General features: G+C 36.5%; 2 protein-coding genes across 19 annotated transcripts in view; one reads left to right on the top strand and one right to left on the bottom strand.

The window, feature by feature from the left end:
• SPATA45 (spermatogenesis associated 45) overlaps positions 1 to 25154 on the bottom strand; it is an 800921-nt gene that overhangs the window by 391976 nt on the left and 383791 nt on the right. The window lies entirely within an intron of this gene.
• Positions 1 to 25154, top strand: part of RPS6KC1 (ribosomal protein S6 kinase C1) — a 212977-nt gene that overhangs the window by 180733 nt on the left and 7090 nt on the right. For 15 of the 18 annotated variants that reach the window (XM_050761602.1, XM_050761608.1, XM_050761596.1 and 12 more), the window contains 3 exons: positions 187 to 276; positions 19205 to 19287; positions 20357 to 20452. In XM_050761602.1, the coding sequence (XP_050617559.1) occupies positions 187 to 276; positions 19205 to 19287; positions 20357 to 20452 (269 nt within the window). Of the gene's footprint in view, positions 1 to 186; positions 277 to 4799; positions 11716 to 19204; positions 19288 to 20356; positions 20453 to 25154 lie in introns of those variants that run through there. The other 3 variants (XR_007719871.1, XR_007719872.1, XM_050761604.1) reach the window with 3 other exon arrangements.

Here is a 25154-nt window from a genome sequence, read left to right as displayed (position 1 = left end):
TTCATTTCCTGTCTAGAGCTTCATTATCAGTGCAGCAAATTCACCCCCAGTAATAGCTTCTAGTACTTAATGATGCCATTATTCTTAATGATACTGTTTTTAGCTACAAAAGGAGTAATTACAGTTCACTTCTGCAGAAAATGGAAGAGAAAAATGTTTTGATTTCTCCTGTCGTTTTGTTTTTAGGACACATTCAGCTAACGTATTTTAGCAGGTGGAGTGAGGTTGAAGATTCCTGTGACAGCGATGCCATAGAGAGAATGTACTGTGCCCCAGGTTAGAGCAATCTCCTAAAATGTTTCACTTGAAAAAGTGATTCGGCAGCTCTCATTTCTTTATAGAAGTTGTATTTTTGTATCTTTTGCTAGCAGTTTACATATGTGTTGGATTGGGTTATCTGTTTAACCCTTCAAAAAAAGAAAATTTGGGGCTGAACCAATTAAGTAATTCATAGGTATATATGTGTATGTGTGTCCATATATTTATTATTGTTAAATGAGTTTATATCTCACTAAGAACTGCAGTGAATTCTTAGAAATGTCTTAGCTTCTTAGTGTTTACAGGGACCTTTAAATACCCTGAGCCTCTTTAGATTCGTGATTTTTTTCTTTCTTTCTTTCTTTCTTTTTTTTTTTTTTGAGATGTATCTCACTCTGTCATACAGGCTGGAATGCAGTGGTGCTGTTATGGCTCGCTGCAGCCTCCAACTCCTGGGCTCAAGCAGTCCTGTTGCCTCAGCTTCCTAGTAGCTGGGACTACAGGTGTGCACCACCATGCCTGGCTAATTTTTTTTAAAGCATTTCTTGTAGACATGAGGTCTTTCTGTGTTGCTCAGGCTGGTCTAGAACTCCTGGGCTCAAGGTGCTGGGATTACAGGTGCATGCCACTACTCCTGGCTAATTTATTTATTTATTTATTTTGTAGAAACAGGGCCTTGCTGTGTTGCTCAGACTGGTCCTGAACTCCTGGCCTCAAGCAATTCTCAAGCAACTCCTGGTCTCAGCCTCTGGAATAGCTGGGATTACAGGCATGAGCCACTGGCAAAATGGAGGTTTTAAAAATGCAATATGATTTTAGTGATGTGCCAACCTGGCATTTTATGAGATTTTTGTAGACATAACAGTTTTATCTTGCCCTTACTGTATTGTCTTTATTTTTAAAAAATTAGAGATTTATTTAATAATAATTCTAATAATTTATTCTAAAAATTTAGATTTATTCTAATAAATAAAGCAAAATTTATTTATTAGGTCTTTTACTGACAATTATAGGTAGCGTAAGCATATGAATTGCATTTGAGTTGGTTTTTCTTAGTCATCAGTGCAGATGAGGCTGTGTTATGAATCCAAAGTTTGTTCACCTTTTGATTACCGTTTAGCCTCTTTGGATGGCCAGAGTCACTTCACCTGTCACCCCATTGGCCTTCAAAGGAGTTTCAAGCTGATTTTTTTGACATAATCTGCTTAGGTGTTGATCAATATAGTATTTAATACTTACCAGCTAACTAATGTACTGATGCTAACCTTGTTTCTCTGCATAATGGGAAGTGACGATAATAAGGATTAGAAGAGCTAGATTGTTTCTAGTTACAACTTTCATTGTTAAGAATTATTTCCGCAGTAGAGAATACCAAAGTTTTCCAGCCTATAAAAAAATATCCCAAAACGTTCCTGAAAGCAACTGTTAGGGTTTTGTTTTCTTTCCTCCTTCTTCCTTCAAATTAAGACTGTTTGGTTTTTATTTATTCTTAGACACAATAGAGCACACCTACATTTTTTTTCTCAGATAGATAATGTGATGCTATATTTTGAAATCATATTAGTTAATAGGATAAAAAATTTCATGTTGAATTCACTTTATTACAGTTACTTGATTAAGAAAAAACCAGATCCTCCCCACTTTCTAATTTGATAAGAAATAACATTTTAGGTTCCAATGTACTTAGAAATATATTTGTTAATTATAATGAATTTGAAAGTTTTAGAATCAAACTTAATTTTGGAGTTTTTTTGAATCAAGCCTGTTACATCCTAAAGTGAAGTCTGATGGTAACTATATAACAAAACCAAACATTTATGGAATATTGTTTAATATTTGTAAGTAGCCCTTATTTCTTATTTTTGTTATTACTTTCCTTTTTTTCCCCTGGTTCCTAGTAAGTGTATATATTGTTACTTATTGGAAACTATCTGTAAATTTGTGCTTGAGCATTATAGCAGATTATTTTTCTTTATTCTCAAGCACAGTCAGATTTACTTTAATGTCCATAACATGTTGGTATCCTGAGAGTTTTAATATGTGTAGAACAGAACCATATTACATTCATCAACAGATATACACTTTCAATTTCATATACTGGAATAAACCAAATTTAATACAGATCAGTTTCTAAGTTCTAATTTTTAAGCCTTGTCCCAGAAATTACAATTCTCTTAGTTGACCAGCAGGTGGCAGTCTACCATTAATGGATTTTGCTGTCCTTTTCTAGGTTGTCCTTCACTAGCATTTGAAAAAAGCTGTAGTCTGAAGAGGTGCTTTGTTGTCATTATTTGCATAAAAGAATTGTGCTTCCAAGCTTTGTGAGTTGCAAAAGTGTTCTAGTGTTATGGCATGCTTTGTGAACAATGTGGAAAGGCTTTCCATTCATTGGGCCTGTTAATTTTAGCAACTAGGTAAAACAAAACAAGTAATGGCCTTAACAGAAAAGTAACACCAGTGTTCTAATTAAGATGACCTTAAATCTAGAGAGTTATAGAACTCGGTTAAGTCTATGTGCTCGCACCCCTCACTTACAACTCAAGGGGAATTAGAGCAAAAATGTGTGAATTACTGTTTGCCCCAAAAGTTCATAGCAGTGCTACTGATAAATCAAAACTACAAATAGGTTTTCCTTTCCTCGAAGGATGGAAGCAATGCTAATATGTTAATATTTCAATGCTTAAAAATACAAATCAGTAACTACATGGGACATAGATTGTTTAACCACCTTTTGATCTACCCTTAGGAACACCAAGAGTTGAAGTAATTTCCTCTCATATGATCCCCTGCCTCTTACTTCCCAAGTCTAACCTTAGTATTATTGTCCAAGTAACTCTAAAGCATGTTAAGCAGCTGATGTTTGGTTAGAAAGAAAAGTTGTCACAAGATTACGATGAGAGCAACTCACTTCTGTTTAAACAGTGTGCACCCTCTACCCTGCCACTTCACCTCCTGGGAATCCTTATCACATATTTGTCCTGAAAACATTATCCACCTGCCCTGTACTTTATAATATCAGCAGTGTATCTTTTTATCTTGTGGATGATGTGCCTTTATATTTTGAGAAAAATTTCCAGTAACAGATTCGATTTGCATGGACAGAAACTTGAGCAAATGCCAAACTAGCAGGGGGGCCATTATTCTGCTCTATAAATAAGTTTAAAAAAGAAAAAACACACACACAGAAACCTGTGAATCAACATGTTTTGGTCTAATTGAGGGGAAAAGCAAGACAGATAAATTTTGAAATGCAAATGATCACCTTCTGTTATTTAAGTATAGTTTCTGCCAACTTTGTGATCCTAGATTTTAAAAAGTCGTAATTATTTCAACAATGTATACTCCCAAGGATGCCCAAGATTCACAAGTGTCTATAACAAAACTGAGAACTTTTTAAAAAGTTGCCACTTTTTTATATTAAAGAAAACAAATCCAACAACAAAAAGACAAAAACCACGGAGCTTTCTCTGTCTACATCTGTGAAAAAGCCAGCGCATAAATGGCTGCAGCTGCAGACCCATCAAGAGGGTCTTGAGAATACGAATTCACTGATCAAACCCAGCCCTGTTTTCAAAGTAGAAGCCATTCCTTTTAGGTTCACTTTGTATCCTTAGATTATCTAGGATGATTCTCTAGAAAGGTTTTATTTTAAATAAACATCATTCATGGTAAATGGGTTCCTTTCATACCACAGAAACACAGAATGGAGTTCAGGAAGAGAAAAGGCAAAAGAAATAGTCCACAAAGTAGGAACAGATTGTATAGTATGACAATGTAAATATAACACTGTCTGGTTTCCACATTAGGAGACTTTTAGATACTTTATTAGGATACTTTTACACAGGTTCTTCTATTTTTTTGTTGTGAGAGATTAGAGAATGAAAACTGGAGTAAATTGGTTATTTTTCTCTGGAGGACTTTCTTTTGGTTACTCTGATTTTATATCTGTTTTTACACACATAAACACAAAAGTTTTAGCCAAAAGATTTTATGTGCTTTATCATTTGATTTATTAACTTATGATAAAGAATAAACCTTTGGTTATAGTGTTTTAAGTATAAAGGAAAAATAAAATGTCAAGAAAGTATTTTTTTACCACTTTTTTTTCTTGACTCTTATCATTCAAAAACGGCTAGAAAATAGAACCTGTACTACTAAGCATATAAAATACAAAAAGGAAAACTGATTCTGAGGTGGGAGGATTGCTTGAGGCTGTGAATATGAGACTGCAGTGTGCTATGATCATGCCTGTGAATAGCTACTGCACTCCAGCCTGGGCAATATAGCAAGACCTTGTCTCTTAAGCAAAAATATAAGAAAATGATATTTGAAAGCTTAATATACGATCTGAGACAAGTGCATAAAATTATTTGTGTTAGTTAACCTAATATAGTCACTTAAGTTTCCCATTCTAGTTTTGAACAAGTTGATATGGTATCCTATCAGTATGTGTCCTTCACTTTTATTTTCTGCCCCATTATGAGTCTTTAATTTGAAATGCTTGAAATTTACATTAATATTTGTCATTGAATACTTTTCAGACTTGAGGATTTATAGGTGCATATATGTGTAAATTGAAGAAGTCCAAAAGGCTTTTCACTGCAGCCCGATCTCCATGCTCCCAGATGTCAAATGACAGCTTTGCTTCCTCTCTTAGGCAATTTCACACTTGGAAACAGCTCACAGCTGACGGTAAAAAGTGAAACATAGAAAAATCATGCTGAAAACTATCTGTAAAAATTCAGTTTTAGAGCATGACATTTATTGACTACTTTTCTTTGTTCTTCTAGCCTGACTTTATCAAATAATCCATGAATATGTTTTGGGGAATAGTTTCCCCTGCCCTTCTCCATAAACATGCTTTCCGTGGCATTTGTTTCTTTATAGGCATGGAGCTCCATGTAATAGTTATGTATCTGATAATTAAAACTAGGACTCAGACCATGGATAGTTTAAAATATCTTGAGGCTTTCAGAAGTTTTTAAGGTTTAGAACATTTACACAGAATTGAGAACTACCAAACCTGCATATTGTCCCAGATCAGGTATAAACTCATTGCTTGACCTCGGGAAATTTATTTAAGACTTTCTAGGCCTCAATTTAACAGTAGTAAAATAGATTTGTTGGGTGTAAGTAAAATCACAGATGTCAGATCATCTGACATCCTCCTTACACAAAATGTACTCAAAATTGAAGTTTATCTTATTAAGGCAGGCTTTTTCCCCCAAGGGTAAATACTGATTTCTTATCTAATGTTAGTAGAGTTAAAAAGTTATTTCATTTGGATGACTTTCTGAGTATATATTTTTACTCATTTATAGAATTTGTACATAAAGTATATCATGTGGAAATAAGGGATTTATGGAAAATACTTTCATTTAGAGGAATGATGCCAAAACAACTTTTGTTTGGGGTGAAAGTTGAATGTCAAGATTCTCAACAAAGAAAATTGTTTAAATAAGAAAGAAATATTTAGATATGAGAATTTATGGGACCTGGATAATTTCAGCAAACATGAGAAATCTAATTTTAAGAATGTGAGATTGATAGGGAAAGCAAATAAATATAGATGTATATTTCAAAATAATAATGACATAACCAGGAGATACTACTTTTTTTCCTAAAACAGAAAGAAGGTGGCAGCAAGAGGAAACTATAGGAATAATTTTGAGTAAAATATTTATGGTTAATATTTAAATATTATGTTTCAGACAGTACTGTTTTATTTACCCTTAAGCAAAACTTCAGCAATAGCTAGCTCTCTTGTACATAGTATTTTAATGTTTTCCTTGAATGATTAACAAGTATGTTTAGTTCTTTGCCCTCAGTTTTTATCATCAGAAAAACCAAATCTGTTTCTTCTTCAGGAGAACCAGTTAATATTTCAGTTTGCCATAGAATAGTGACGCTTTTCCACTGAAGAAAATTTCTTGATACACTTCACCACTGTATATCCATGAAACTTGTAATATGAGTATAGAGTACAAGCAAAAAAGGCTTCAAGTTAATGTAAGTCTTACCTTGTCTAGGCAAGGCCCTTGTGGTGCAAAGAAGATCAAAGGATCACTTTAGGAGGACTTGGGGGTCTAGAACCCTGGAATCCATGGGCCAGTCACCATCACATCTCAGTTAAGGTTGCTCCATATTGAAAGAGACTGGTCTGAAATCATGAGTCTCCTATCAGGCCAGAATGTGATATGTCTCCAGTGGTGAGAATGAGACAAAGTAAGAGTGAAGAATTCAGTCCCTGTTATTTGGCATCTTAGCAACTGACGCATTAGCACATCCCAAGAGAAGTTCAATGAATTGATGTTTTGATACAGAAGAGGTGAAAAACAGTATCTCTGTACATTTCATAGTACGACCTGATATTTGGAGTGGAGGGTTTATGTCAAGCTTTAGATTAGATTATTAAAAGTAAGTTAATCTTAACCTTTTATTTACCCCAAACCTTTTTCTTGATGATCTTGGGCAAATTTCTTTTTCAGAAGAGGAACATGAGACTAGAGACTTATAAAGTATTAGCTACAGTGTAATGCTTTTTATTTTTCATATGTCAATTGACTTTCGTCAAACTATTCAGTAATTGGCCTTACCACTGCGTTATTATAAAGAAGAAAGTGAACTGTCTTTTGCCTCTGATGTTTAACAAAGATGTAATGCTGAGTCTCAAACATTATATACCAGAGCAATTGACTAACTACTTTTATCAAATCATCAGTTTCTGTATCCCATAACATTTTATAAATTTTAATCTCCATTAGGTTACCAGGTCTTAGTCCTTCTAAGCAATTCTTCACAAATTCTTCCTTCAAATAAATGTTTTAAAATGCTAAGGTTTTAAAAAATGAGTGAGGATAAGGCAAGTAGGATTTCTGAAGCTCCTTTAATAGCAGTGCATGTAGCTCTCTGCCTAACACAGCAGCAGAGCGGCAGAGAGAGAGCAAGGGAGCGAGAGAGCTATGCCTGCCATTCTCACAATTTTCAGTTAGCCTTTTTCTCATCAATCAACTGTAATGGCTTTGGTTGGGTAACACTATGACACCCGATGGCTCTTCAGAATGGAGTTGTGATATGATCAATGGAAAATGGAGCATGCTGTTAGTTTTTTCCTACTAGAAATACAGGGTGAGAGAGTAAGCAAGATTGTTTAGAGCTCAGAATTATAATTATAATCAGTCAACCAGAAGTCATGTGGTAGTTACTCATTTCTTATTTTATCTCACAAGAAAACCGTATAGTAATGATACCTATAAACTCCCTTGAACAAGTATTCTTGGCTCTGGAGTGCTGAATCAAGTGGAATTAAGGCGTTTTGACCCAAGTTGTACAGATAATTGCAGGGAAGCTCAGAACATGGTTGCCAGGTCACCACGACAACAAGAAATTCAGAGCTAGGTGGTGGGAGAAAAGTGGAGTTAGATATATAGCCAAGCCTAGCCTGAACTAGCTGAGTGTGGTCCGCACTCAGGTCCAGTTCCCCGCAATACAGCAGGCCCAGGGGTTCAGGTAATTGAATTACCTAAAAGCCAGCTGAATAAATAATGAGGTGGTGGCAGGAAGCGAGGCTAGAGACCGAGGTGAGCCAAAACGAATGTGTGTAGGGTGGAGCAGCACCACATCTCCCCTGTCACCTTGCAGCACTGGGAGAAGAACGGGGCCCCAGCTGCTGCAGACTTCTCCCTCTGGACAGTGCCAGTCTCTGTCGCTGGTCTTCTTTGGATAATACGCTAATTAGAGTAATGTGATTCCAGGAACTTTCAAACAGTTCGTGTACCCTGCTCAACAAATACGGCATTTGAATAAGCAATTGAGTACAATGCTGGAGGACTTTATGGAATAGAGAATGGATAATTAGGCAGTCAGTGTTTTCTGAAATAGTATAAAATAAGAAAAAAGGAGCAAAATGCCCATTTGAAAGGATGGGCTAGGAAATGAAAATTCCAGGCTCTAGTTAGTCTGTCACCTAAGAATGAAGATCTGCCTCGGAAATGTGAGGCTGTAGGGAAGTTTCTTCTGTCTGACTTGACTCATTTCAAGTACAAGGCCCCTGTGAACAGCTTTGCATCTTTGAACTTGTAAACTTTAAGCTATTAAACTTTGATATTTTAGTTTATAACTATTAAAGGAGCATTCCAAACCTGGAATTAAAATGAAATCTTATTGTCATAGTTGCTATGGCTTTTAGTTTTGCTTTTGGTTGTAACATTTTCTATTGTCATATACAAAAACTTAAAAAAATTTGTCTCTATATTTAAAATAATACCCCGGCTAGGTAGCGTAGTTGTCCTACAATGCATGTAATAATGAATTTGTTTTTGATAACATTTAAAAAATATTTCTAATTGATACAAATGATCTCACCAGCTCACCAGCCGGATAGAACCAGCTTACAAATTTGTGGCACATTTTATGGAATTAGGTGCCTAAATTCCTTTAATTAAACAGGAATAGAAAAAAACCCTGAGTTATCTCCCGGTTCTGTCTTCTTTATTCCCCCAGGGTTTTTCAGCTTTTTTTTTTTTTTTTCCCCGAGACAGAGTCTCGCTCGGTCACCCAGGCTAGAGTGCGATGGTATGATCTCGGCTCACTGTAACCTCCACCTCCTAGGTTCAAGCAGTTCTCCTGCCTCAGTCTCCCAAGTAGCTGGGATTACAGGCGGCCACCACCATACCTGGCTAATTTTTTGTACTTTTAGTAAAGATGGAGTTTCACAAGTTGGCCAGGCTGGTCCTGAACTCCTGACCTCAGGTCATCCACTCACCTGGGCCTGCCAAAGTGCTGGGATTACAGACGTGAGCCACCGTGCCCAGCCCAGCTTTCTTTTCTTGATGTAGCGCACGCCACCTATGCCAGAGCAAACGGTACCATCCAGAGGCAGTCATTGTGCTTTGCATGGGGAGCACTGGAAGGTGTCCATTCCACCACCCGAGTTTAGGCTGCCTTCATCTCTTGCCTGGAATAGTGTAGTCAGCTGACTGGCCTCCACTCATCCTCTAATCTTTGTTTCTGCCTGCGGCTGAGTATGCTTTAGATAATGTTTTAAACTTTTTAACCTACAACTTGTAAAAGTGCAAAAGAACTTGATGTAGATCTGCATGCTCAATGGAACGTAAAGAAAACGAATGTGATGAGGGCTTTGGTGGTGCTTTGAGTGCCTTGAATGGACAGTGCTACAAAATACAAGATTGATATATTTATTCAACAAACATTTATTAAATGCCTCCTGTGTCCCAGGCACTGTGCCTAGGAGCCAGAAATAAAAGACACAATTGGTATAATATTGACCGTTACTTTTGAAGATTTACATGAAAAGGAGTCTACCCAAACAGAAGAAATATACAATTGGTTAACTAGGATGTTAATAGACCTTTATAGGTGAATAGTTGTATTTATAGAATGGTAATTTTCTGAGCTAACAAAAGACATGCTTAGCTGTCCCCCTTCCCACAGTTTAGTTCCATATATTGTTGGATACAAAAAATGCTTTCTTCTGTGTTTCTTTCTCTTTGCTCTTTAGTCATCAGCTGCAGTGGAAGACTAATGCTCAGCTCCTGCATAGAAAATCTTTATACACAGCAAGAGCTGGTGAGAGAAATGGACTAGGATTTTGTAATTCTAGTCCCTTTCAATTAGCAACAGATGCTGCAGGGAAAGATTGTCTGTATAGGAACACAGTACTAATGTTTCTGTGCCCTAGCTGACATGGAATGCTCATTGCAAAAGAAAGATGTTCTTTTCCTTGGTCAAAGTTGTCACCAATGACAGATTAGATTTTTTTAACCTTTCTCCTAAATCCATTTAATGAAGTCTGACTCCCTTAGAAGAAAGTTAAATTCTTGACCAATTGTAACAGCATTTCTAATTGAACACTTAAAGAATTTATAGAAAGTTTAGACATTCCAGCTTCCTTTCTGATAGAATAAAGGTATACATTGTGCTTAATTTTAAGGTTATAAGAATTTGCCTTTGTTCTTATGTTGTCTTATTTGTTCCGTATGGTTTTTTTTTTCCCCAAAAGAGAGCTTTGGAATCCTTAAGGTCAAATATTTAAAGTGAACATTTTTATTATTTTGAGAAAAAGAATCCTGTGGCATTAGAAAACTATATTTACCTTTCACCTCCTTCCCTAGTGTATTTACTACTGATTATCATTTTAATGTATTGTGTGGATCTTGTGGCCTTAAGATTGGCCTGTCATTCTGATATTTGGATAAAGCATTATGTTACTTATGTGATAAATTCTTCCAGCATCTAACTATTGGTTTAATTTGAGTATTACATAAACACTTTATTTACAACGATTGCTGCTTTTTAACTAAATTTATGTGACTTCTTAATAACAGTTCCACAGTTGCTATAACTTTGAGAGTGAAAAGAAATGAGGCTTTTAAGATTCTATTCATTTAAAAAAGCCTACTTAAGAAAAATAGCTTAAGAGTTCTAAATTACAATAGAATTTCTCTATAAGTGAAATTCTCTTCTAAGAAGATTCTGAACATACTGTATTTCCTTCTGTTTCATGGGGAGAGAAGATACCAACAACGGAGCATATTGCCAGAAGGAGGTTATGGACTTGTCTCTGGGAATTTTTGGAATGGGGATGGGTAACTATATTGTTAGTAAAGGTGAAGTGAAGAATTAGATGATTTATGTGGTTCTCCTTTAGTGGAAAAACCAGGGAACTGAGTCAAATGGCCTCACCAGTCTGATGGTGTGTCTTAACATGTATCTGTAAATGTGGAATATCAAATTCCCTTATTAAGCATTTTAACAGTGATGTCTTCTAAAGAAAAGCAAATTCTGAATTTGGGATGTTGAAAGCCCCACAATTGCTTAAAATGCAAGATGCTTCATCTTTATAAAACTTTATGGAAACGTTTTTGTTTAAAGCTTGAGTTTAACTTGCAGTTTCTAGTTTTCTCAATTTTGTATACAATTTCCAGTATAGTGTTAGATCTGTCTTTGGTTATTTTTGCATCATGTCTGACAAATCTATGCAGTTTAAATTGTATAATCTTAAAAGGCAGTGCCTGTACCCTTAGATAAGCATACATCATGGAGCATACATCATGATTTTAGTATGTTGGAATCACATAGTCTCTCCAATGTCTTCCAAACTTCTTCAAGTCTGAGAGTATGTACTGTTCTTCTTTCCCTTCCTTTCTCATCGCTATATAGACATCTTATGGTTGAGTTCAAGCTTTCTGCTTTTTTGCTCCTTTACTTTTGGATGCTAAGATTATTATAGTTGCACGTAGGGTAAACATTATTATTTTGGCTGTAAGAGGGAGACTTGGAAGACTCTGAATATCATAAGGACTATAAAACTTTGTTATTCTGTGTTTTAGCAAGCTCTTTGGCAATATGGGCTACCAAGACAGCATTATTTTTCTGAAAAATATCTTGGCTTATTGAAGAGTGTTCTATGAGGTGTTAAACATGAGTAAAGCAAAGGTAGGCAAAGCACATTTTATGTTGTGATATCTTTGTTTTATTTAATCTTGTTTATTCACTTGTGAAATATGATAGTTTGAATCATTAGTATGAATCAGTAAGATTCTGTGTTGTAGTTAGAGTATCAGAATACTGAAGTGAAAGTTCTAGAATTTGACTCAACAGTTTGCACATGTTTGATGTCCTTAAAAATTTATGGATGAGTTGAAATTTAATCAGGAACTGATTCTGTGTCTCCATTACATTAAAAGATGATAATGGTTAGATTTAGTGACCCTGATTCATTTCACTTACCACCAGGTAATTAGTCTTTTAGGGAAAGAGAGGAGTGGCTGTGTATAGAAAAGAGAAAAGGAAGAAGATTGAGGAATGCTTGCTCATCTTAGCATAATCCACTCTTTGGGCATCTTAGGTTAATGGAGGGAGAAGAAGTTATGAGAAAGGCTCATGAGTGCTTTTGAAAACACTTTCAGGATCATAAAATTACAGATTATAAGAGGTTGAAAGAATGTTAGAGGTCTGGCTGTTCTCATTTTCAGAGAAGCGTAGTGATATACTCAGCCAAGCTCAAACAGCAGCATAACCAGAGCCTTGGCAATACATCTGTTTGACTTAAGGATAAAAATCCAGGATTCTTTGATATCACCATCTCTTTTTGAGTTTTTATGGGAATAAACTGAGAAATTATTTTCTGAGGTAATAGTTTATTTTTCTCTGATCATGTTTCTTAATGCCCGTAGTGTGCCACTGCACTTGTGGAGAATAAGGATATTGTTTTCCCAAGACTAGAAATTGCAATTATAGAATGTAGTGGTAGGGAATGGGGCATGCCCAGAAACTTAACACCTTGTGTTTTATAGGAAAAATGTTTTGAAAATTGGCACCAAAAAAAAAGTGTTAGAGTTTATCCTTTAAAATATTTTTCTAGGCCAAACGTGGTGGCTTATGCCTGTAATTCCAGCACTTTGGGAGGCCAAGGCAGGAGAATTACTTAAGCCTAGGAGTTTGAGACCAGCCTGAATAACATGGTGAAATCCTCTGTCTACAAAAAATAAAAATAAAAAAAATTAGCCAAGTGTGGTGGTGCATACCTGTGGTCCCAGGTACTTAGGAGGCTGAGGTGGGAGGATTGCCTGAGCCCAGGAGGTCGAGGCTGCAGTGAACCGTCATCCTGCCACTGCACTCCAGCCTAGGTGACAGAATGAGAACCTTAAAAAAAAAAAAAAAAGAAAACAAAACAAAATGTTTTTCTGCTTGTTTCCAGAGATTTTTCAAATTTGAGGTAGGAGTTAAAGGGGATTTCTCAGCTTCGCTGTGTTATTCTTTTAAAATAGCCTCAGAGACTTACATGGTATTTCTTTTCATTCTCTACTTTTGATTTTAGGCACATATACCTGATGTTTGTAGTAACTATCATGTTGCTTTATATATAAATCAGTGTTGTTGGTTTATGCTTAGGTTTTTTTATATAGAGTTTGCAAGTAAAGTAGTTTTAGAGTAGTGGTCTTTGACAGCCACACAACCTCAGGTTTCTTTTTGGCAATATGGTTTCAGTGTATATCTTAAAATTTTTAATCTAAGAATTACTGATATTTAAGGATCTTAAAAGGGCAACCAAATAAAGTCCTTTGTTCTGATAATTGAATTTTTTTTTTCTGTTTTAACACCTATAAAGAAGAAATTCTACAAGTACTTACCTTCACCTGTTCTCATATTTAAGCTTCCTAGCTGTTAGGAAGTTCTTCTTTGTATCTTACCTAAATACAGCCTAAATACAGAACTCTTTGTCGTAGCTTAGAGTCATGTATGCAAATCAAGGACAGTTGGTCGTGATATCAATTTCACATTAATTAATGAATCCCTGCTTGATATAAAGTCATTTTGAACAGTTTCAAGCTGCACTGTTAAGGGGATGGATTTAAAAATTGTTCAATGTCTTCTTTTCTGGTTTCCATGAAAAACCAATTTACCTTTTTACAGTTCTTATCCTTCTCTATTACTCCAATATGATTAAAGATGACATTCAGCCTAGCTGCCTTCATAGTTTCAAAAGCAGTTTTTCTTAGATGGGACCAGCAGTCTCCTTAGACCTAAGTGCTGTTAGAAAGCTGGACTAATCATATCCAAGAGGAGGCAAGAAAGAAAGTCAATGGGGAGGAAATGAAGCAGGCTGTCTGTGGAAGAGAGAAGAGATGAAGATCCAGGAAAGATGGAAAATGGGGAGTGACAGAGGTAGACTGTGGTTGACAGCACTAAAGTGTCTCCAACAGTTATCTCAGGTGCCACTTGGTGTCTTGGACTAGCCTAGCAAGCCCACTGAAGAGTGGGAATATAAGTAAACTTTGCAGGGGTGTCCAATCTTGTGGCTTCCCTGGGCCACACTGAAAGAAGAATTGTCTTGGGCCAAATAAAATACACTAACACTAATGATAACTGATGAGCTAAAAAAAAAAAAAAAAAAAAAAAGTCGCAAAAAAATCTCATCATGTTTTAAGAAAGTTTACAAATTGGCATTGGGCTGCATTCAGCCCACAGGCTGTGGGTCCACAGGCTTCCTCTAGGAGATTCTTAGGTCTCTTCCTGCTGTCTGTGTTGCCTCCCATTCAATTGGGGCTTATCAGACACTGTGGCAATCCACATTTGGAGCAGTACATTGGTCGTTATTTACCTGTTAAGGACCCTGGCAGAAGATTACTTAGGGATTTCAAAGCAGCATAAAGCCTAGTTCTTAGACTCTGCAGTTGAGCAAGTTCACAGAAACCAATACAGGAATCCACCTTGTCTGTCTCAGGAAGTGCCTCTCAAATTTTTCTACTTATGTACTTGACTGTAGAGGTGATATGAAATGAGTATCTCAGGGGACCAGTGAAATAAGATTCTGAGGTTTCTTTGAAGTCTTTTTATCTTGCACATCCATGCAAATTTTACATTGTGTTCCATAATAGGTCTTATTTATTTTAAAAAATAGTAATTGTAAAACAATACTGCATCCCCTCCCCATATACAAGTCTTTGAGACTCAGGAATATGCAGTGTGCTTACCTTGTGGCTTCAAGAACACACTCCCCCTACGCCTCCCCACTAACACATTTCGTCTGGGGTGCATGTTCCCTGCAGTGGTGTGGAAAACAAACAAACATGTAGCTTTTGAGGATCTAGGCTACATTGTTGATGGCACTTTGAACCTTTTGCTGAATTTAAAGGGTACCTTTATAAATATGTTAGCCATTGATTAGACAGACCCATCTGGGCAATCCTCTGCTCAGTTTTAATGGGGAACCTCATGAGCAGAGACTTAAGAATGTGGCTTCAGTCTAGAGCTCCTTAGCACGTGTTACGAAACCCTATAAACCATCTCATTAATTTTTACATTTCTTGAACCTAACTGGATCAACTGTCCTGCTTCTTCCTGGACACATAAATACAATATTCTCTCCCAAAGTCACCATACCCAAATAAGTTCTTCCATAAGGTTGCTTAGAGATTGTAAATAATTCCTGTAAAGTGTTCAATACGGTTTCTTACATGTAGTGAACAGCCAGGAAACGGTAGCTGCTATATTATTATTGCTGCTATCATTATACAATGTGTACCTACTGTGAACAAAGCAGCATTATAAATGGAAAGTTTTTAAAACTGATGGCTGACAGATAACTTTGGATCTTGATGTAAACAGGTAAAACTTTTTTTTTTTTTTTTTTAATATGGAGTCTTACTCTGTCGCCCAGGCTGGAGTCCAGTGGCGTGATCTTGGCTCACTGCAGCCCTTGCTTCCTGAGTTCAAGTGATTCTCCTGTCTCAGCCTCCTAAATAGATAGGACTACAGGTGCGCACCACCACACCTGGCTAATTTTTGTATTTTTATTTTTTATTTATTTTTTGAGATGGAGTCATGCTCTGTTGCCCAGGCTGGAATGCAGTGGCGTGATCTCGGCTCACTGCAACCTTTGCCTCCTGGGTTCAAGCAATTCTCCTGCCTCGGCCTCCCGGGTAGCTGGGACTACAGGCGCCCACCACTATGCCTGACTAATTTTTTGTATTTTTGGTAAAGACAGGGTTTCACCATGTTAGCCAGGGTGGTCTCGATCTCCTGACCTCATGATCCGGCCTCCCAAGTGCTGGGATTACAGGCATGAGCCACCACACCCAGCCTATTTTTGTATTTTAGTAGAGATGGGGTTTCGCCATGTTGGCCAGGCTGGTCTCAAACTCCTGACTTCAGGTGATGCTTGTAATACTAAGAAGTATACACTGTTTGTGATATGATTTAAAAAAATGGAGTAAATGAAATTCTTGAACAAAATGATACTTAAGAAATAAAACCACTAACTAGGAGGAAAACTGATTATAGCTTCACATTATTTAACAATGTGGCCAAGGCATAGAATTTTGTGGAGGAATAGTGCCTAGTAGAGTGCTTAGTTTATGCTGCTTCATGTGTGTTGGTTGAATGAATTTGATGGGTTGATACCTTATTATGGAAGCCGAATTGTATATATATACCTGATTAAGCAAGAAATTTGAATGTTATCTAATGGTCAGTGAGAATTTTGAGCAGGGAAATGATGTCATTCATTGCTTGTTTTAGACTGGAAGGAAATGTACAAAAGGTTATATTTTATGATAGAACTATGATAAATTTCCCTTTTACTTTGCTAACATTTCTAAGAACACACACCCTTTATAAAGTCTAAGAGTACACTTCCAAAGGTGATAGTGGCTCCCTGTGAAATGGGAATGGGGGTGAGGGCAATGTATTTGCATCTGGGAGGGGTAGCATATGTACTTTGAAAGAGAGCATCCAGGGATATGTCCTTCATGAGTATCATTATTGTAGAGAATCCTTGAGTATCAAATCATAGAACTCCTAGAGCCCCTCAGCTCTAACCCTCATGTTATAGATGAGATCAAGTGAATTTCTTGACTCAACTCAGGACTCCTGATTCCTAGTTCATTGTTCTTTTTCATGCATTAAAGTTGTGGAAAAAACCATGCAGGTGAACAGAAGGGAGGATTGGTTTACGTAGTTTTGTCTTCCCTGCTCCAGAGTAACTTTTCCAGCGAGCCTCAATGTTTTCATATCATCTTGCTGTACTTTAAAAATTTAAAGATTTGTATCAATTACATATTCATGTAGGTAATAAAAAAATCTCGCTGGCCGGGTGCAGTGGCTCATGCCTGTAATCCCAGCACTTTGGTAGGCCAAGGCGGGTAGATCGCCTTAGCTCAGGAGTTCGAGACTACACAGGGCACATGGTAAAACCCCGTGCCTACTAAAAATACAAAATAATTAACCGGGTGTGGTGGCGTGCAACTGTAGTCCCAGCTACTTGAGAGGCTGAGGCAGGAGAATCGCTTCAGCCCCAGAGGTGAAAGGTGCAGTGAGCCAAGATTGCGCTGCTGCACTCCAGCTTGGGCTACAGAGTGAGACTCCTTCTCAAAAAAAAAAAAAAAAAAATCTAACCACCGCAGAGGCAAATCAGTAAAACATCTTGTCATATTTTCTTACCAGTCTTTTTTCTAAATGTATACTTTAAAAATTAGAATTGTATTGTTTTACAGCTTTTTAAAAAGCTATTGTTTTATAGCTTTTTATATGTTTTTATATACAAACATTCACTTAAGTATATGTAAGTGTTTTTTTATTTTATTTTTTGTTTTTTAATTTTTATTTATTTATTTATTTTTTTGAGATGGAGTTTCGCTCTTGTTGCCCAGGCTGGAGTGCAATGGCACGATCTCAGCTCACTGCAACCTCCGCCTCCCGGGTTCAAGTGATTCTCCTGCCTCATCCTCCTGGGTAGCTGGGATTACAGGCGCTCGCCACCACACACGGCTAATTTTTATGTTTTTAGTAGAGATGGAGTTTTGCCATGTTGGCCAGGCTGGTCTTGAACTCCTGACCTCAGGTGATCCACCCGCTTCAGCCTCCCAAAGTGCTGGGATTACAGGCGTGAGCCACCGCGCCCAGCCCTATTTAAAATGGTTATGTAGTAGTTATCCATCATACAGATGTGCCACAACATATATGATTAAATCTCTATTGTTAGGTAGTTCTCAATTTTTCAAACAAGCAACTGTTTTATAAATGCAAAGAGTTCTAAGAACATTAGGAGACTTCGAGTCATTCACTTACTAGTTTGAATTAGTTAATAATCTCCTTTCTTTTTACTACCTAGTTGAGAGCGGCTAGTTGGAGAACGGAAACTGTGATTTGGCATGAAGCACTTTAGGAAGAGGGTGGGCTCAGAAAGGGCTGTGAAGGGGTAGAGTTCCATATAGGCTGTTTGAACCTCAGAAAAAGGGATATAGAAAAAGGTTGCTGAATGGAGTAATTTCAGTGTTTTGCATAGGAATGACTCTTTTTCTGGTCCATGTGACTTTTGCTTTAAGATTATTGCTCAAGCTATTTTGTAAGTTTGGGGTTCTCCCACACAAATAGATTGACTAAGCACTAGTTAAAAGGCTAGGCATCTGAGTACCACTTACATGTTTTACTTTCCAAGTTCCAACCTAACTACTTATAAACTCGAAAATAGTTACGAATTGTGGGTTACCTATAGTCAAATGGTAGATTTTTTTTTTTTTTTTTTTTTACTCAGTTGGAAATGAAAGGGCAGGTATTGGCAAGGCTTAGGGACTAATTTAATGCCATTAGGAAAGCACAAGATAACTTAAGGGCTAAAAGCCTCAAAAAAAAAAAAATGGTGAAATGAAGAGTTGTTGCTGATTGGTGCAGGAACCTGAAAGATGACACCTGAAAACTCAAATTACATTTCAGGAACTTGTGCTGGCGAGAGATAGGGATAACACAGATAAAAGTGTAATTTGTAGATACTCTAAAATCCTTTATCTTGGCCAATAGTTTCAGCCATGGCTTAAAATAATATATCTATCTGTACTTTAGCAAAATGGGTAGATTTGCATTTCACATGTTCCTCCTTTGGTTGAAAACAACTGATTACATAGGAAAGGGAAGATGATACTCTAAACTAGGTCTTCATTCTGCTACAATATGACATTGGACAGGGCATTTCATCTCTCTGCTTTCTAACCTGCAAGTAAAAGGATAATTAATATTGGTTTAGATAATTTTTAAAGTTTCTTTAGAACCTGAAGAATCTTTATTTCTGAAACAAAAATGTCACCCATGAGGTAGAATTGGCTATACTTTCTCAAATGTAAGAAATTAAGCAAAATGCTGATCTAGTAGGTTCACATAACTTTTAAGTAAAGCATCTTGAAGGTGTCCCTCTATCAACTGAAGAACAAATGTCTGAGTTTAATATATGACTGCATCAAAAAAAAAAAAAAAATGCAACCACAGTAGGTGACCAAAAGGATAAGTAACTTTCAGGAATTTTGAAAGCCCAGTAGTATTTAGTATATGCCCTCTCAGCATTAAAAAGGTCACCTTGCTAATACATGTTAATTTTGAAAGTTTAATTGACCTTTGGAATTTTAATATCAACCTTTTTTGGTGTGTTTAGAGGTTGGAGCAATCACTGAAGAAACTGAAGCCTGTGATTGGTGGAGTTTGGGTGCTGTCCTCTTTGAACTTCTCACTGGCAAGGTAAGCAGGGACCTGGACGTTTAATAAATTTACTCAGATGCTACCTTGATTTCAAATTGAGAACATTAGCCTTCACCCTTAGTTTTTAAATCAGGGACTAAGCAAGAAAAACTTTGATACCGAAAGCAGGTAGAGAAATGCAAGTTTATCAAGATTCCAGATTTTTTTTTAAAGTTGGATTGCATTACATTGAATAAATTGATGGTAAAATTATTTTATGTCACAATATTTCATAGTGAAATATGACTAAACCTTTTTCTTTTAATTTTCCATGATTCAGCTTTAACAGGGTCAAATCTGTAAGGTTTATGTAAGGATGTATTAAAATTCTCTGGATGTTTTAAACATCTTTGTCTGAAACCAGGAGGGAATTCGTATTTAAGAAAATTAATGTAGATATTAAAGTTAGCATTATCTTTTTCTCAGTACCATAAATTTTTCTTATCTGTTCTAGCTTAAGGACAGAAATTATACTCTCAGATGAATGACTTTTGAGTATAATGTTTGAGTTAGTAGACTTTAATAAAGTATTGTGCAGATTGCTTCCTGGGAAGAAAACAGAGGAAAGGAACAGTTACGCTTTTGTAAATAGTCATCTACCTACGTGTGTAGATAATACTGACCTAAGATTGTTGGAGAGTTTACAAATCACCTTTACATACATTTACACTGTAAAGCGCTATATATGTATGTAAAGTATTATGACTAACAAATTCTAAACTTTGAAGAGTTTTTAAAACATTAAAACATTTTAAAGGGATCAAATCCCTTTTTAGTTTTGTATAATTTAAGCATTTCTATAATATTCTGAGCCATTAATTTTATAACCAAGGACGATGGGACAGTAGCATAAGCTTATGATATGATCATGGTGATTGTCTTCATTTCAGTTAAAAGTTCTATAGGCTCATAGCCCTCATCCTAAACAGCTTAGGCGGCACTGTGTTGATTACTACACCTCCAGTTAAAATGGTTGTTGAGCTCTCTGTACTTGCTGTCCATAAATCCTATGATATAACAAAATACGATGTTATTTGGGATAAGAAGTGTGCCTGATTGATTGTTTCAGACTCTGGTTGAATGCCATCCAGCAGGAATAAATACTCACACTACTTTGAACATGCCAGAATGTGTCTCTGAAGAGGCTCGCTCACTCATTCAACAGGTAATTTAATTGACCTATTGGCCAGGTTTATCAACCATGCAGATTAGCAGAGCCCACACCTCCAAAACCTTAAAAAGAGATTAGTTTGGAGCAAGAAAAACCCATTTAACCTAAAACAAAGATGCATTCAGAATTAATACTGTATATTTTCAGGCTTTTGCTATCATCAAAGTATTGATTGGGTCAGAGAGTATAGTTAAAACTTCTTGGTATTAATTTTTTTTCCCAAAATTCAGGACTCACGTTTAGTCAATTCTGTATATTTGTATAACTCTGTGATTTGAGTATTGCTTTTAGCTTGTCTGGGGCTGCTCTAATTTTGCAGTTGCATTTTGTAACCTTCTATGAATGGCTGTTTTCAGTTTTTAATTCTTATTTATAAATTTACTCGGGTTATTTATAAAGCTACTCAGGTAGCTTAGGAGGGGCATATTAGAAAATCTTGTCAAGTTAGATACTTCATCATTGGTGGAACTTGGGCATTGGTGTCAATGATTACATTTCTGGTGGCTTTGAAGAAAGAGACCATTGATAATTAAAGTTCAGTATCCCAGAGAGAGGCTTGGAACTCCAGTGAGCTGCTTAGATTGATTCCCCATACTTAAATTACTCCTCTAGTTTTGTGTAGTGAATTTTGCTGAGTATATTGAGGGTTGTTAGTACTCTGGTGTGACAGGCCCATTGCTGGGCTATCAGCTGGAACAAGCAGGCCTGGGATCCTTATACTTTGATGAAAAATATAATGGAAAAAGTTATTTGAAAAAGATCAAGAGCTAAAATTATGTAATGAAACGTGGATTTTTTTAAAAAAATCAGGGAAAACAAAAATTGAAAGAAAAAAGGGCAGGGGAGCGTATATTAGGAAGATAATTAACTAGTATTCTCTTGAAGAGTGATTTTGCTTTCATTCAACAAATATTATATACAAGGCACAATGCTATAAGCTACAAAGGTAAGACACGTAAATAACCATACCACATGGAAATTGATAAAGGCTGTCAAAGAGTTTTAAAAAATACTATGGCAAGTCAAAAGAAGGAGGCAGATATAATCAGTGGAACGGTAGTATTAGGGAAAGTTTTCGTGGAATGGACGCTACTTTTGCTGGGCCTTAGAATTTCAGCATGGCAAGGCAGGATGTGGGGAGAACAGTCTTGGTGGAATGAATGGTTTGAGCAAAGGCAAGGAAGGAGTCTGAAAGACCCAAGTTTAGGAAACAAAAGTTTGATTTATCTGGACTAGAGAGATAAGTAAAGATATGGGTAGTAGGTGAGCATAAAAAGATAAGTTGGAGTTCTCTTATGGGGTTCTATCATCACAAACACAAGAATAGAGTGATAATATTTAATTCATTAAAATTTGAGATTTGGCCGGGCACAGTGACTCATGCCTGTAATCCCAGCACTTTGGGAGGCCGAGGCGGGTGGATCACGAGGTCAGGAGATCGAGACCATCCTGGCTGACACAGTGAAACCCCGTCTCTACTAAAAATACAAAAAATTAGCCGGGTGTGGTGGTGGGTGCCTGTGGTCCCAGCTACTCAGGAGGCTGAGGCGGGAGAATGGCATGAACCTGGGAGGCGGAGCTTGCAGTGAGCCGAGATCACGCCACTGCACTCCAGCCTGGGTGAGACTCTGTCTTAAAAAAAAAAAAAAAAAAAAAAAAAAAAAAGAGATTTGGAGTTTGTGGAGAAGAGTAAAAGGTTTAGAGTTGTACTTCAGGAAGATTAATTTGCCGAGTATGTAAACTATAAAGAAACAATCAGGTTGGAAATGCTGAGATGAGAATACCTAGAGCACTTTAGATTAAGAGGTAATGAAGAGATACATAAAACATTTCATTCTAATGGGAAAAAAGAGCAGCTATTCATTTGATTTCATCTTATTTGTTGTGGCACGAGATAAATTCAAAGTATTTTTTAGTAAATAATTTAGGAAAGACTAGCAACTGCTATTTTTTTGTTTCTCTTCCTTAAAGAAGTAGTCGTTATTATCTAATACTAAAAATAGAATTCCCCATAATAAGTTATCAAGTTCTGCTTTTGTCTTTATTAGAAGTTATGTTGTAAAGGAATCTAGGCTTAAGGTATGGTAAGTCTCCAAACTCAGATATGTATAGCTTATATAGTAAATCAGCATTATGTCATTGGCCTGCCTAAGGAAACTACCACTCATGTTGAGGAAACATCATCAGGAAAGGGAAAAGGGGTCTCTTGGCATGATTAGCAATTTGTCATTTTGACTTTCCTTTTCCACTACCTCACAGGTCATAGAGGTCACTTTAAAAAAAAAATCACAAAATGATTTATATGGAAATAATTCTACTTGGGGGAAATTTTCTCCTCTTTGGTCTTTAACTCCTTGCTTTCTTGTTAGATTTCATAATCCCCGTACCCCTGGTTCATTTATCTGTCCAAGTCAAGCGAATGGTGCCAAAGTAAACATAATTACATTTTAAATGCAATCTTAAAAAAAATTCCTCAGAGCATGTATGTTTGTGCTTTAGCATGTACATTAGTTAATTATGACGCAGTTGCTTGGTCAGTTTTAAGAAATTTTGTGAGGAAAAGACCAAAACAAATGTTTTGTGCCCTCATTGCTCAGCTCTGTTGCCTGTTCTTCAGGAGAAAGGAGGTTGGCAGCTGCTGTCTTGGATTCATTAACTTGAATGTGCCACTGGCTGACATTTTCTTAAGCAGTAGAATCTTTCTGTGACCTCTCTTGAGATGTATTATAGCCTTTAAAACAGCAGAATAAGCAAGATAGTCATGGTTAAAACAATTACACTTTTGCCTATAGATTTATACTTGCAATTGTATAGAGGAGTTCATGAACCAATTAAATTGACTTTAGTAAAAGTCAAAATATGAACCTTTAGAATTTCACATTTAAAGTAACATTTTAGAAAGAAACCAGTTGTTTATAATGAAGAAGAAAGAACTTACATGTTTATATGTTTCCTGAAATACTAAATATAATGCTGTCATTGCAGTTAATTCTTACAAATATTTGAAATGTTAGATTTATATTAAAATGTTTGATGCCTTCCACATTTCAGTCAGTAGACATAAATTGTCTGATTGTAAAAGTGGATTTGATACACGTAGGATATTCCTATGATGTTTGTTTTATAACAATAGCTTTTCTCTTAACAAATCGTAGCAACTACTAATATAAAAATTATTTGAGCAATTAGGTTTAATAAACAGTGTAGTATGGTTCAGTTTGAGTGCTAGACATAATTTCAAGTAAAAGACTGTTAGTATAGTCTTTTGAAGTGTATGCTTCATTCCCCTTATGGATTTAGTTATACCCAAGTGAAGTAATAGATTCTTAGCATTTGCAGATCTCACTTTCATGAGGCAGTGTAATGTTGTTAAGGCATGGATTCTGGAATCAGAATGCTTGAATTCAAATCTTGTCTTTGCCACTTACTACCTGTTTGATCTTAAACAAGTTACTTAATTCCCCTTTTCTTATCTATAAAATAGAGATAATAGTAGCTATTCATAGAGTTGTGAGTTAAATGAGTTAACCTGTCATAACCACTTAGAATAATACCTGGCATGTGGTAAATGTCGTGTATATCTTTGTTAGCATTACTGATGGGACAGTGAGGAACATTCATGACACAGTAATTTGCAATTTGATGAAGCATATATTGGAATTATAGGGCTGCTAATGAAGAATGAGGCTACTGCTATTGGCATAGGTCAACAAAATTCTAAAAAAGTAGTGGACTGGCATATAATAGCAAACAATTGATACTTATCATGCAAATAATTGAATTAATCATGAATGAAAGAAAAATTAGAAATAATGAAAAAGAAAGAGAAGAAATAGAAGTTTTGGTTAACGTCCAAGAGTGGAATTTCCTGTATATTGGATTACAAATATTGTAAATAAATAATTTAATATTTCAGTTGCACTTGACTACATTCTGTGGAAAAAAATATTTACTGTGAGTATTCTTAAATTTGAGTGGCTGTGGCTTCATAAGTTAGTTGGCAGAGTTTCTTTCCCCCAGAAAGTATGAAATTAGACAGATTTGGTGAAAAACCTATCATTTCAGTGCTCTGGAAATGGATCAAAGGATACAACAATCCGAAAGGTATTTATGCTTAAAAAATAGCTGAACTGGCCAGGCACGGTGGCTCACGCCTGTGATCCCAGCACTTTGGGAGGCTGAGGTGGATGAATCACCTGAGGTCAGGAATTTGAGACCAGGCTAATATGGTGAAACCCTGTCTCTACTAAAAATACAAAAATTAGCTGGGCATGGTGGTGGATGCCTGTAGTCCCAGGTACTCGGGAGGCTGAGACAGGAGAATTGCTTGAACCTGGGAGGTAGAGGTTGCAGTGAGCCTAGATCGTGCCACTGCACTCCAGCCTGGGCAACAGAGTGTGGCTGTGTCTCAAACAAACAAACAAAAAACAGCTGAACTCTGGGAAAGAAGAGTGGGGACTCTTGACTCAGGGCTGCTTTCAATCTCCCCTTCCTGCTTGATCAGGTGCAAAGGTTTTGCCAGGGTGGGGTAAACCATGAGGACTGATCCTGAGGCTGCATAAATGTGCACAGGAACAGGGAATGGGCCCAGCAGAAAGTAAAATCCAGGGCAGATGTGGTTTTGTGGCCTAAACTTTGAGTGTGTTCTCCTATGCATTGACAGAGAACAGAAGCTTGAAGGGCTGAGATATTTGAA

This window comes from Macaca thibetana, chromosome 1 (genome assembly GCF_024542745.1).
Source record: "Macaca thibetana thibetana isolate TM-01 chromosome 1, ASM2454274v1, whole genome shotgun sequence".
Lineage (NCBI taxonomy): Eukaryota > Metazoa > Chordata > Mammalia > Primates > Cercopithecidae > Macaca > Macaca thibetana.
Note: the sequence above shows the minus strand (reverse complement) of the source record. Positions and strands in the feature narration are given on the sequence as shown.